At 47.5% G+C, this 13,619-nt stretch overlaps 2 protein-coding genes across 3 annotated transcripts in view; one reads left to right on the top strand and one right to left on the bottom strand.

Moving 5' to 3' along the window:
• Positions 1–13,619, top strand: part of LOC140479140 (LIM and senescent cell antigen-like-containing domain protein 2) — a 174,265-nt gene that overhangs the window by 88,247 nt on the left and 72,399 nt on the right. For both annotated transcript variants that reach the window (XM_072573092.1, XM_072573091.1), the window contains exons 3-4: positions 983–1,049; positions 4,474–4,594. In XM_072573092.1, the coding sequence (XP_072429193.1) occupies positions 983–1,049; positions 4,474–4,594 (188 nt within the window). The remainder of the gene's footprint in view (positions 1–982; positions 1,050–4,473; positions 4,595–13,619) is intronic.
• The window catches only part of LOC140479139 (uracil nucleotide/cysteinyl leukotriene receptor-like), a 32,511-nt gene continuing 25,594 nt past the window's right edge, over positions 6,703–13,619 (bottom strand). The window contains exon 2 of the mRNA XM_072573090.1: positions 6,703–12,596. Within this exon, the coding sequence (XP_072429191.1) occupies positions 11,542–12,540 (999 nt within the window). The 5' untranslated portion in view covers positions 12,541–12,596 and the 3' untranslated portion in view covers positions 6,703–11,541. The remainder of the gene's footprint in view (positions 12,597–13,619) is intronic.

The following is a 13,619-nucleotide window of genomic DNA, read 5'->3' on the forward strand; positions in this document are numbered from 1 at the left end:
TAACATCCACATACACCCAGTCACTCACACGCACACCCAGTCTCTCATACGTACACCCACTCACGCACACACACTCCATCATGCACTCTCAGACACACACCCGATCACTCACATGCACACACACACACACACACGCACACGCACACACACCCAGTCACATGCATACACTCTCGCACATGGGCAAACACATACAGATTCATGTACACGCACACTCCTACATTCTCATACTCATACACACACATACTCTCACACTTGTGCACACATGCACTCGCACACACACACTCACACTTTCATACACATACTCATGCACACTCACACTCAGACACAGACATACACACACACTCCCAAAACTCTCAGACTTGCACTTATACACACACAAAGTTGCAGTTGCACATACACACACTTGCAAACACACACAAATATTTGCAAACACACACTTGCATTGACACACACACATGCAGTCATGTTCACGCTCTCACTCACATATACATGTTCACATACATGCACACACACTCACGCATACACACACACACATATGCACAAACATTTTCACACACCTCCTCTGACACATACACCCTCTCTTATACACACATGTTCAGACTCTATCCTGCAAATGTTTCCGTTTGATAGACTGACCTTCAATGTAACTTACTCTGGTGAAGACACAGACTCTGCATTGATCTCTTGACCGAACCAGCCCCAATTCTGCACCCCTTTGTAAACTCCCTAACACAGCCCTTCTTTCTCCATGGCCCTGTATCCCCCACAGACCCTCTCTCTTCCAGCTCCACTCAGAGGCCCTCAACCTCAGCAGTAGGAGCTCTCCTCACCCGGCCCTCCCTTCGGGGCAATGAATCCAGCAAGGTGCTGTAACTCAGCTCTGTGTAAATATACAACTGCAGGATCTCACTGGGCTCTGTGTGTTCTGCTGCAGTGAGTTGTCTGGTTTAACTTGTGTTGACTCTGATCTTCTTTCTCTCAGTTTGAAGGTAGGAAGTATTGTGAACACGACTTCCAGATGTTGTTTGCACCATGCTGTGGACAATGTGGTAAGAATAAACTATGGAGGCATTTCAAATGCTCGAGCCACTTAGCTCTGTGTGTGTGTGTGTGTTTGTGTGTGTGTGTGTGTGTGTTTGTGTGTGTGTGCCTGCGTGTGCATGTGTCTCTGTGTGTATGTGTCTGTGTCTCTGTGCGTGTCTCTCTGTCTGCACGTATGTGTGTTTGCATGTGTGAGCATGTTTGCTGTGTCTACCTGTGTGTGTATGCGTGTGCCTGTGTCCTTGTCTTTGTTTGCATGTGCGTGTGTTTCTGCAGGTCTGTGTGGGAACAAGCATTGTATCTTTGTGTGTGTGTGTGTGTTTGCATTTCTGTGTGTGTGTATATTTGGGCTTTAGGTGTGAGTGTATATGCACATGTAGGGTTTTTGCATGTGCATGTGCACATGTGTTTCTGTGCATGTGTGCACACAAGTGTTTTTGTCCGGCCGTGTGCCTTGTCAGGCCTGGTACATGTTCTTAACCATGCTTGTGTGGTGCAAGTGAAGTTGTGTGAACATGCCAATGCAATGACGTGTGTGCATACATGTGTAGGACACATCAGTAAATGTGCTTCCATGTATGTGTTTGTGTGTGTATGTATCTTTTTAATCACTGGCATCCCCACTTCCACCTACTTTATCAAAATGATTATTTGACGTTGTTAATCTGACTCCTTTTCTGAGTTACACATTGGTAAGTGGACCAATGGACTCGCTGCTTTGTTACTGAGTCACCCAAACAAAGGAAGCTCACAGTGGTGTTGTTCTGAGTGAGACCAAGGAGCACCCTGTCTCTCTGTAATCTCACTAGTCCTCAGGTCACAGTGCAATTGTTCAGCAGTTTCTGATTTGGCAAATGCTTTCTCTATATTGGACTTAAAAAGATTACTCAACAATGTTTCTTTAATAAACACAAATTTATTAAATAATTATAAAAGAAAACGTATTTAATGAATTTATAAAACTGGTTTAATTATTCAGTTTGTAAAAGGAAAATTTAAATGTTTTCCCTCCCTAAAAACAAATGCGCATTCACACATACACAATATAGCACACACCAATGGGAAAAAACAGAATTTTCTCTGCAAGATTCACTCTTTGGGGGAAAAAAAAACCTTTTGCTGAAAATGACCGAGTTCTAGAAGGCAAAACAGACAAAGTTTGAAATGTTCAGCTGGCTGTCAGTCTGATGTTCAGGCATGTGCAGACTGCTGTTGCCAAGCGATGGTCGTTCTCGCTGGGATCTTGGCAGATACAGCTTGCTCAGGAAACACAAGTCTTCCTGTTGCTCTTCGAGAGGACAATCTAGATTAACGTTGGGTGTTTTTATTGTTTAGAAACAGGAGTGTTGAGCTGGGGAGCTCCTTCTCTTGAACAGACAGGTCACCAGCTATTCCAAACAACCTCCAAACCACATACTGCAACCTGACAGTCATAACAAGCAAATATCACAAGAAATACAGCTAGCAAAAAAGTGTCTTGTTAAAAAAAATCCACTGATGTTTCACTAACATCAATTTTAAAAAAGTCCAAGGTGTCAAATCCTTCAAATTCAAGTCCACAAAAATGATAAACTTTGAAGCCATTATAATAGTGTGCAGGATTCAGAGTCATGCATTTATACTGGCTCAAGGGGACACTTACAAACAACAGACAGAACAGGGTGGCACTGTGGCTCAATGGTTAGCATTACTGCCTCACGGTGCCAGGGACTTGGATTCAGTTCCAGCCTCAGGCTGTGGAGTTTGCATGCTCTCCCCATGTTTGCATAGGTTTACCCCAAGGCCCCGGTTTCCTCCCACAATCCAAAGCTGTGCAGGTTCAGTGAATTGGCCCTGCTCAATTGCCCCGTAGTTTCCAGGGATGTGTACATCAGCCATGGGAAATGTGGGACTGCAGGGATAGGGTTAGGGGATGCGTCTGGGTGGGATGCTCTTTGGAGAGTTGGTGTGGACTTGTTGGGCCAAAGGGCCTGTTTCCACACTGTAGGAATTCTATGGAATCAATTGACAGTGAGGAGAAAGTGAGGGCTGCAGATGCTGGAGTACCAAAGTTGAAAAATGTGGTGCTGGAAAAACACAGCAGGTCAGGCAGCATCCGAGGAGCAGGAGAATCGACGTTTCGGGCATAAGCCCCTCCTCAGGAATGAGGCTGGTGTGCCTAGCAGGCTGAGATAAAAGGTAGGAGGGAGGGAATTTGGGGGAGGGGCACTGGGAATGTGATAGGTGGGAGGAGGTTAAGGTGAGGGTGATAGGCTGGAGAGGGGGTGGGGGCGGAGAGGTTGGGAAGAAGATTGCAGGTCAAGAAGGTGATGCTGAGTCTGAGGGTTGGGACTGAGACAAGGTGGGGGGAGGGGAAATGAGGAAGCTGGAGAAATCTGCATTCATCCCGTGGATACCTGAAACGTCGATTCTCCTGCTCCTCGGATGCTGCCTGACCTGCTGTGTTTCTCCAGCACCACATTTTTCAAATCAATTGACAGTCCCAGCTTACTTGTTCTGTAACTCTGTGAAACTACAAATACTCCCAAAGAACAAACCTTGCCCATCCAATGTCATAAATACTTCCAGTCTCTTAAGGTAGCGTATTGTGGAAACAGACGATCACTACTGGGTTACTTTACCTTCCCTGGCTCAGTTCCTAAGATGTGACGCCTCTTCATGCCCCCTGTCCCAGCCTTTATACTCGGGGGGGAGAGTTTGATTAACCCACTGCACCTGTCAGGACGTAAAACGACCATTTTGATGAATGTCAGGCGTTGATATGTTCCACTGTGATTTGATTCTGCTCATCATACAATCTGTGTCACAAAGAATCATTCAAGCATCTGGCCCAATATCAGCAGCTCAGTGGGTCTTGGGGAACAGATAGAACTCAGAGAAACAGGATTCCCATTCTGTAGATGACAGTGTTGTACAGTCCATCACACAAGGCAGCCTCCCACCCACTGACTCCATCTACACTTCTACACTGCCCTGGGGAAGACAGCCAACATCATCATAGACCCCTCCCAGCCCGGTTAGACACGCACGCACCAACAGATTCAAGAACACATGCACCAACAGATTCAAGAACAGCTTCTTCCACGCTGTTATTAGACTTCTGAGTGGAACGCTCAAAGTTTAAATTTAGGGTTGATCTCACTCTTTGTGCACCTTCCCTGCATTGTATTCCTCACTCTGGCCTATTACCCTTATGCATTTTGTGTGTTATGATCTGCCTGTACTGCACACAAAACAGAACTTTTCACTGTAGCTAGGTACATGCAACAATAATGAATCAACTCAAATTCAAGGGAATGGCTTGGATATTTCCAAACGTGCAGAAGGTGGAAATGATCACATGGGGGATTATTTGTCCAGCCTTCTTTCAGATGGATCTTCTTCTGGGGCACTTCATTTCGGCTTACATTATGTTTCATTCTTTGCACCCAGGGGAGTTCATCATTGGCCGTGTCATCAAAGCGATGAACAATAATTGGCACCCGGACTGTTTCTGCTGTGAGATTTGCTCCATCGCGCTGGCTGACCTGGGTTTTGTCAAGAATGCGGGCAGGTATGTTAAAACGAGTGCTAAAAGCGGTCTTGATCTCAATATCACATAACCAGGCCCTTGGGTCTGCTGGGCAAAGGGAGGGGAAGGAAAGTAAACAGGAGACAGGGACTAATCCGATGTCCTCACCTCACTTCAGCTTCTATCCCAAATCCAATTGTAACATACATCCTGATGGATTTACAGTGACTGGCGAATGGACTAAGGACAGAGCTACTCAAGGTGGGCACTGGGACTGGGATACCGAGTGGCATGTTAAGGGTGGGTGGAAGGAGGTCACGGGCTGATATTACAGGGTGGTGAGCTCTGACACAGCAATGGTTGACCTTCACCCCCCTCCACCCCGCTGTTGCAGGCTTTTACACCCCGAGCCCCTGCTCACCGCGTGGTCACCCCCTTTTTCAAGCCTCACAGCTTGTAAAAGGGCCGAGACTAGGCCATTCTGCCCCTCAAGCCCGCTCTATCGTTCAACTAGATCTTGGCCGGTCCAAATTTCCATCATATCACCTGATCTCTTTCATGCCCAGAAATCCATTGGTCCTGAGCAATCCCAATGACTGAGCTTCCACATTCTTTCTGGGAGAGAGAATCCCAAAGATTCACTGCCCTCTAGACTGTTCCTGTCAGTCCTAAATTTGGGATAAGGTTAACTACCAACATGGAACGATCCGAAAGAAAATGCATTTGCGAGTTTTTGCCCAGGAGTTGGTTCTGGTTCATTGACAAGGGTGGAAGAGCTTCATTAACTGCTACCCAATGCTTTCTTTAGATTTACATGTGACTCTGGTGTAACCCATTCATAATCCCCTGGCCCAGTTACTGCACTCTCAGGGACATTGCTGTGTGTTGACAGACGATTCTAGTCCAGGTAAAGATGGAAGGGAACTTTCTCACCACTGTTTTTTTTTGCTCCATTATTCTGAAAATGTTAGAGGAATCCGCAGCACTCACAAAAGATATGGACTGTGTAATTTGTGCAAGTGTCTTTAATTGTCACAAGTTGTGTCACACAATCCATCGATGGAAATATTGGACACAGATCATATGCAGAATAACTGTAAATGTGATAGACAACAGAGTGGGGAGCACTGCTAAAGTCTCCCAGCCAGCAATTTTCCCAAACATATTGAAACTGTACTCTGTGATATGGAGAGTAACCATGAGGCTGGAGTATGTTATTCAGAGAATAACGATCAGGCTGGATTGTGTTATAGAGGGAGTAACAATGAGGCTGGATTGTTTTATGCAAAGAGTAACAATGCAGTTGGAGTGTGTTAGTCACTGAGCAATATTGAGCAGAGAGTGTGTTAGACAAGGAGTAATAATAAGGTTAGAAAGTGTTAGTTGGAGAGTAACAGTGATGCTGATGCGAATTATATAGAGAATGAGATTGAGACCATAGTATGTTATACACAGAGTAACAATGAGGCTGGAGTGTGTGATACGGATAGTTACAACGAGACTCGACTTGTATGATGTGGAGAGTAACACTGAGATTGGAGTGTGTGATGTAGAATCATAGAATCCCTACTGTGTAGAAGCAGGCCATTTGTCTATCTAGTGCACACCCATCCCTCCGAAGAGCACCCTACCCAGACCCCCCCCCCCCCCCCCCTCCTATTCCTGTAACCCTGTTAAATGGCTGAGGTCTGGGGATCTGACCATGGGGTTTACACTGTGGGACATGAGCATGATGCTGCACATTAGCCAAGAAAGAGCAATCCTCGCCTTCCTTTTAAAGTGCATGTGTACATTGCTCCAGGACAGCAGCATTAGGTCTGAGACTGTGGATGAATCACCGAGTCACTGTCTGGGACCCCGTTTTCTGCCAGTAATTCCACGGAAGCCTAGCAGATTGGCTTTCGGATTCAGATCATTAGCATTTTGGCTGCCCATCTGAGTGCGGAACATTTCGAGGCTGAGCCAAAACACCTTCACCTTCCCGCCACCACCGCGCCCCTCCGGCCCTGTTCAATCAGAATGGTCACTTGACCAAAACGTATGAGGATCACGGGGTCACCCAACCCCCATTATCAATGTCTGCTAATCCCAGGGCAAAACTGAGGAGAAACCGCCAAAATCCCACTGATAATAATCACACCAACACTGAATAATGTTTATATAAAGCTAACTGCTATTTATTATAGTGTTGTGCAATGAAGTATGATCCATACAGAAACACATGCAGCAAAACTGAGTCTGCATCAAAACTGACTGATTGGCTCCAGTTAAAATAAAGCTCCATGTATCTCAGTCTACAGGAGGGATTATTCACAAATTGAGTAGGAACTAGGATCGTTAACAAAGTCGTAAGAAATAGGAACAGGAGTAGGCCATTTGGTCCCTCGAGCCTTGTGCCACTCGATAGACTGATCCCACATTCCTCACGGTTACTTGCCTGCATTCTCCCCGTAGCCTTCATTCCCAAATTGATCAAGAATCTCTCTATCTCAGCCTTACATAGGCACAAGGACACTGTTCCCCACTGCTCTCTGCAGCAAGGGTTTCCAAAGACTCTGAAAGAAGTTCCTCCCCATCTCAGACTTACACTGATGCCCCTTTACTCTGAGACTCTGCCCTCTCGACTCTCCCATGACGGGAAGCATCCTTTCAGCATGGACCCTGTCAAACCCCTGACGAATCCTCAGCGTTTCAACGAGATCTCCTCTCAGTTTTCGAAACTCCAGTTGAATGTCACCACAGGTGAGGGCCAGAGACTGCGAATGAAGGCTTGCAGAATGTATTTCTCTATTCAGCGGCACAAGGACAGGGTGGAAGGGTGTTTTTATTAAAAGCGGTGCAGATGTGCAGGGGGTAAACAGTACTGCATTGTTTCCTGTGGGTAAGGTCAGAGTGCAGACTGAACATTGAGTGAAGTGGAGTGAAAATGGAGATTTGATGAAATGTTTGCAGTGAGGGAGTGTAATGTTTCCACACAGGGCTTCTTCCTGTTGAGGATATTATATCGTCTAAAAAGGGGAATTACCTACTGGAGAAGCTGCAAAACTTGACCTACTCTTGGGAAATAAAGCAGGGCAGGTGACTGAGGTGTCAGTGGGGGAGCACTTTGGGGCCAGTGACCACAATTCTATTAGATTTAAAATAATGATGGAAAAAGATAGACCAGATCTAAAAGTTGAAGTTCTAAATTGGAGAAAGGCCAATTTTGACGGTATTAGGCAAGAACTTTCAAAAGCTGATTGGGGGCAGATGTTCACAGGTAAAGGGGACAGCTGGAAAGTGGGAAGCCTTCAGAAATGGGATAATGAGAGCCCAGAGAAAATATATTCCTGTCAGGGTGAAAGGGAAGGCTGGTAGGTGCAGGGAATGCTGGATGTCGAAAGATGTTGAGGGTTTGGTTAAGAAAAAGAAGGAAGCATATGTCAGGTATAGATAGGATAGACGGAGTGAATCCTTAGAAGAGTATAAAAGCAGTAGGAGTATACTTAAGAGAGAAATCAGGAGGGCAAAAAGGGAACATGAGATAGCTTTGGCAAATAGAGTTAATGAGAATCTAGACGGTTTTTACAAATACATTAAGGACATAAGGGTAACTAGGGAGAGAATAGGGCCCCTCAAAGATCAGCAAGGCAGCCTTTGTGTGGAGCCGCAGGAGATGGGGGAGATACTAAACGAGTATTTTGCATCAGTGTTTACTGTGGAAAAGGATATGGAAGATATAGAATATAGGGAAATAGATGGTGACATCTTGAAAAATGTCCATATTACAGAGGAGGAAGTGCTGAATATCTTAAAAAGCACAAAAGTGGATAAATCCTCAGAACCTGATCAGGTGTACCCGAGAGCTCTGTGGGAAGCTAGAGAAGTGATTGCTGGGCCTCTGGCTGAGATATTTGTATCATCGATAGTCACAGGTGAGGTGCCGGAAGACTGGAGGTTGGCAAACGTGGTGCCACTGTTTAAGAAGGGTGGTAAAGACAAGCCAGGGAACTATAGACTGGTGAGCCTGATATTGGTGGTGGGCAAGTTGTTGGAGGGAATCCTGAGGGACAGGATGTACATGTATTTGGAAAGGCAAGGACTGATTAGGAATAGTCAACATGGCTTTGTGCATGGGAAATCATGTCTCACAAACTTGATTGAGTTTTTTGAAGAAGTAACAAAGAAGATTAATGAGGGCAGAGCAGTAGATGTGATTTATATGGACTTCAGTAAGGTGTTCGACAAGGTTCCCCATAGGAGACTGGTTACCAAGGTTAGATCTCATGGAATACAGGGAGAACTAGCCATTTGGATACAGAACTGGCTCAAAGGTAGAAGACAGAGGGTGGTGGTGGAGGGTTGTTTTTCAGACTGGAGGCTGTGATCAGTGGAGTGCCACAAGGATCAGTGCTGGGCCCTCTACTTTTTGTCATTTATATAAATGATTTGGATGCGAGCATAAGAGGTATAGTTAGTAAGTTTGCAGATGACACCAAAATTGGAGGTGTAGTGGACAGCGATAGAGGGTTACCTCAGATTACAACAGGATCTTGATCAGATGGGCCAATAGGCTGAGAAGTGGCAGATGGACTTTAATTCAGATAAATATGAGATGCTGCATTTTGGAAAAGCAAATCAGGGCAAAACTGATACACTTAATGGTAAGGTCCTAGGGAGTGTTGCTGAACAAAGAGACCTTGGAGTGCACTGGACTCCTTGAAAGTGGAGTCACAGGTAGACAGGATAGCGAAGGCAGCATTTGGTACGCTTTCCTTTATTGGTCAGAGTATTGAGTACAGGAGTTGGGAGGTCATGTTGCGGCTGTACAGGACATTGGTTAGGCCACTGTTGGAATATTGCGTGCATTTCTGGTCTCCTTCCCTTGGGAAAGATGTTGTGAAACTTGAAAGGGTTCAGAAAAGATTTACAAATGATGTTGCCAGGGTTGGAGGATTTGAGCTATAGGGAGAGGCTGAACAGGCTGGGGCTGATTTCTCTGGAGCGGAGGCTGAGGGGTGACCTTATAGAGGTTTATAAAATCATGAGGGGCATAGATAGGGTAAATAGACAAAGTCTTTCCCCTGCGGTCGGGGAATCTAGAACTAGAGGGCATAGGTTTATGGTGAGAGGGGAAAGATATAAAAGAGACCTAAGGGGCAACATTTTCACACAGAGGAAGTGGTGGAGGCTGGTACAATTGCAACGTTTAAAAGGCATTTGGATGGGTATATGAATAGGAAGGGTTTAGAGGGATATAGGCTGGGTGCCGGCAGGTGGGACTAGATTGGGTTGGGATATCTGGCCGGCATGGACAGGTTGGACCGAAGGGTCTGTTTCCATGTTGTACATCTCTGTGATTGTATGTGCGAAAGGCAAGATTATAAAACAATATGGGGAGGAAGAGCAGGGTAATCGACAGCTCCACTAAATCCCAGCACAATGAGCTGACCAGCCTGTCAGAGTGCAGTGATGACGGTGACTGTGCCTGCTGCTATAGCTGCTGCAGGAGGGAATGGGAGATGTGGGTCTGTTGTGCTGGAGTTTTGGAGACCATTGCTGGAGGGTTAAATGGTGCTGAAGGCTCCTTGGATGGTGCATCTGTTTCGCTGAAAGGGTGTGTGTATGTATGTGTGTGTGTCTTTCTGTCTGTCTGTGTATGTGTGCATGTTGTGTGTCTGTGCATGGGAGAGAGCGAGACAGTGTGAGTGAATCAGAGGAAGACGTTGGGGTGGTGACAAAGACACAGTCTGTGATGGGTTCCAATGGAAAGGTCATCAACACGGCATACACTGGCTGAGGTCTTACCAGGCTGCAGTGGTTGAGATCCTACTGGCTAAGGTTACACAGAGCTTCACTGGCTGAGGTCTCACTGGCATGTAATGTAGCTGAGATTTCACTGGCCTGCACTGGCTGAGATTTCACTGGCTTGAACTGGCTGAGATCTCACTGGCTTGAACTGGCAGAGATTTCACTGGCCTGCACTGGCTGAGATCTCACTGGCCTGCACTGGCTGAGATCTCACTGGCTTGCACTGGCTGAGATCTCACTGGCTTGAACTGGCAGAGATTTCACTGGCTTGCACTGGCTGAGATCTCACTGGCTTGAACTGGCTGAGATCTCACTGGCCTGCACTGGCTGAGATCTCACTGGCTTGAACTGGCAGAGATTACACTGGCCTGCACTGGCAGAGATCTCACTGGCTTGCACTGGCAGAGATCTCACTGGCTTGAACCGGCAGAGATTTCACTGGCTTGCACTGGCTGAGATCTCACTGGCTTGAAATGGCTGAGATCTCACTGGCCTGCACTGGCAGAGATCTCACTGGCTTGAACTGGCAGAGATCTCACTGGCTTGAACTGGCAGAGATTTTACTGGCTTGCACTGGCTGAGATCGCACTGGCTTGAACTGGCTGAGATCGCACTGGCCTGCACTGGCTGAGATCGCACTGGCTTGAACTGGCTGAGATCTCACTGGCTTGAACTAGCTGAGATCTCACTGACCTGCACTGGCTGAGATCTCACTGGCCTGCACTGGCTGAGATCTCACTGGAGTACTGTAGCTGAGGTCAATTGTGGCAACTCAGCAGATACACAAAACAATGGGCACTCACACTCGCATCCATTCACACACTCACACACTCACATCCAGTCACACACTCACTCACACACTCACATCCACTTTCACACTGCCTCACATAGAACACACACACTTACGCAGACAATATTACGGACTCACACTTGCACTCACACAAACACAGAGTCACACTCACATTCACACATATACACTTGCACTCACACACTCAAACACTCTCACATCCACTCACACACATACTCACACTCACATATACAATCACACTCACACACTCACACTCATACTCACTCAAATACTAAGGCAGATGCATACACTAACTCACTCAGACACACACAGTCACTCACACAGACCAGCGCCTATATAGAGCAATGAGTTGCAGTGAAATGAAGGAACACTTGGTTGGTTCTCGATGAGCTCACAGCTCAGACTTACAGCTGAGCGAGCTCTCGTTTGTTTTGGTCTCATGGCTTACAGACTGCGCTCGCTTCCTGTGGCCGCAGACAAAGTGACAGAACCGCTCCTGGAACTTCTCCCCTACAAAGAAGTAGACTACGGGATCGAGGCAGCTATTGAGGCTGGTCAGACAGGAAGTGATGCGATTACTGAGGGCGATGAGCCTCCTGTCCTGGCAGCTGGAGCGGGCGGTGCTGGCAAACAGGATGTAGATGTACCGATTGATGTGGTAGGGCACGAAACAGATAAGGAAAATGGTGAGCACCAGGATGATCATCTTGATAGCCTTGTCTTTGAGGTGCCTCTCGATGCGGTTACCCCTGCGGAGACTGCGGATGATCAGTAAGTAGCAGGTCACCGTGATCACAAAGGGCACCACGAAGCCCACCGTCAGGGGCACCAGGGCAAAACTGGAGGTCTTCTCCCGGTACAGCTGGAGGCACTTGGTGGTGGCGTTGCCCGCCTGAAGGGTTTGTGGTGCGCCCAGCATCGGCGCCACGCCCACCACGATGACCACCCACAGGGCGATGCAGACCACGTTGGCATAGAGGGGCTTCCTGACGCGCATGGACCTCACCGGGTAGACTATGGCCAGGAAGCGGTCTGCGCTGATGCCAGTCAGGAAGATGATGCTGGCGTACATGTTCAGGTAGAAGAGGAAGCCGGTGATGCGGCAGGGCACCTCGCCGAAGGGCCAGTGGTTCTGGCTGAGGTGGTAGACCATCCTCATGGGCAGGATAAGGACGTAGGAGAGGTCAGCCACCGCCAGGTGCATCAGGTAGATGTTGGTGGTGGTGTTGGAGCTCTTGTCGCATGAGAAAACCCACACGGCCAGGATATTGCCAACGAAAGCCAGCACAAAGACCACCCCGTAGAAAGACGAGAAGAAGAGATTCTCCTCACGGCTCTCCTGTGTGCACTGCGGGCCACTGGCATTGCTGAGGCTCATGGGATACGCCATGGCGAGGGTTGCCCGCTCAGAGAGAGTGCAGACTGGATGGCGCTCTCAATGGACATCTGCAGAAAAACAAGCACAGCCCTGTGACAATCCCCTGTTTCAGATGCACCTGCTGACCCCTCTCATGTTAGCTGTACATCCTACTATTTCAGGCTCAGTGATTCCTATATGCACGAACGCTGCATTCGGATAGCGGCCACTCTGCAACCTTCCTGCCCTATGTTTGTACTCAAGTGAGGTTCATACTGACTGCAGGGGGCGGGGGGGGGGGGGGGGGGGGGGTAGTGGAGGCCGCTATAATGTGGTCCAGAACAGCAGCGAGATCAATATATCTCAGCACTATCATGGGGCCCAAGATTTTCATTCCGGAAGCATCATCTGGCCTCCCTCCCATGACAGGTACCACTGCTTGCTCAAAACAAGAGGAAAATATATGACCGGCGTTCTGGAATGTGAGGATCAGGTGCCATCAGGGTCACAGATACTGTCACACTCAGTAATATTGTCAAAGTGAGCTGACACTGTCAGGGTCAGACACAGTCAGAGTGAGCAGGCATGGTCAAGGTGAGCAGACGCTGAGTCAGGATCGTGGCCGAGCGAGATTGTCACTGAGTGGGTAAGCCTCAGGCCCAGTGTGTCCGAAGCTCTCCACTGTCAATACAATTCTGAACGGGGTGGAGTTGTGAAGTTGACTTCTGCAATGTTGCAAAATGTTATTTTGGCATTTCTAAAAACCCACCTTTTTCACTAACATCAGGAAATCGGCTGTCCTTACCTGGTCAGGCCTACAAGTGGCTGAGCAATCCCTCAGTTAAAGGGGCAACTGGGGGTGGGCAAGAAATGCTGGCCTTTTAAGTGATTCCAATATCCCGAGAAAGTAAAAAATGATCAATGGGCTCCAACCCATTGGTCTCCAACTCCTGGGGAGTTTAGCTCTGGGCACTAGGCCGCAGTAGTGAATTACTAACTACTTCCCCGATCAGACCGTGTTATTGCAGTGTCCCACAGACTCAATGCGTTTGGTCTCCTTTTTCTTTCTCAGAAGTGGGCGTAGTCTCTCCATCCCTGATTCTCAATATCTG

Source organism: Chiloscyllium punctatum, chromosome 6, assembly GCF_047496795.1.
Source record: "Chiloscyllium punctatum isolate Juve2018m chromosome 6, sChiPun1.3, whole genome shotgun sequence".
Lineage (NCBI taxonomy): Eukaryota > Metazoa > Chordata > Chondrichthyes > Orectolobiformes > Hemiscylliidae > Chiloscyllium > Chiloscyllium punctatum.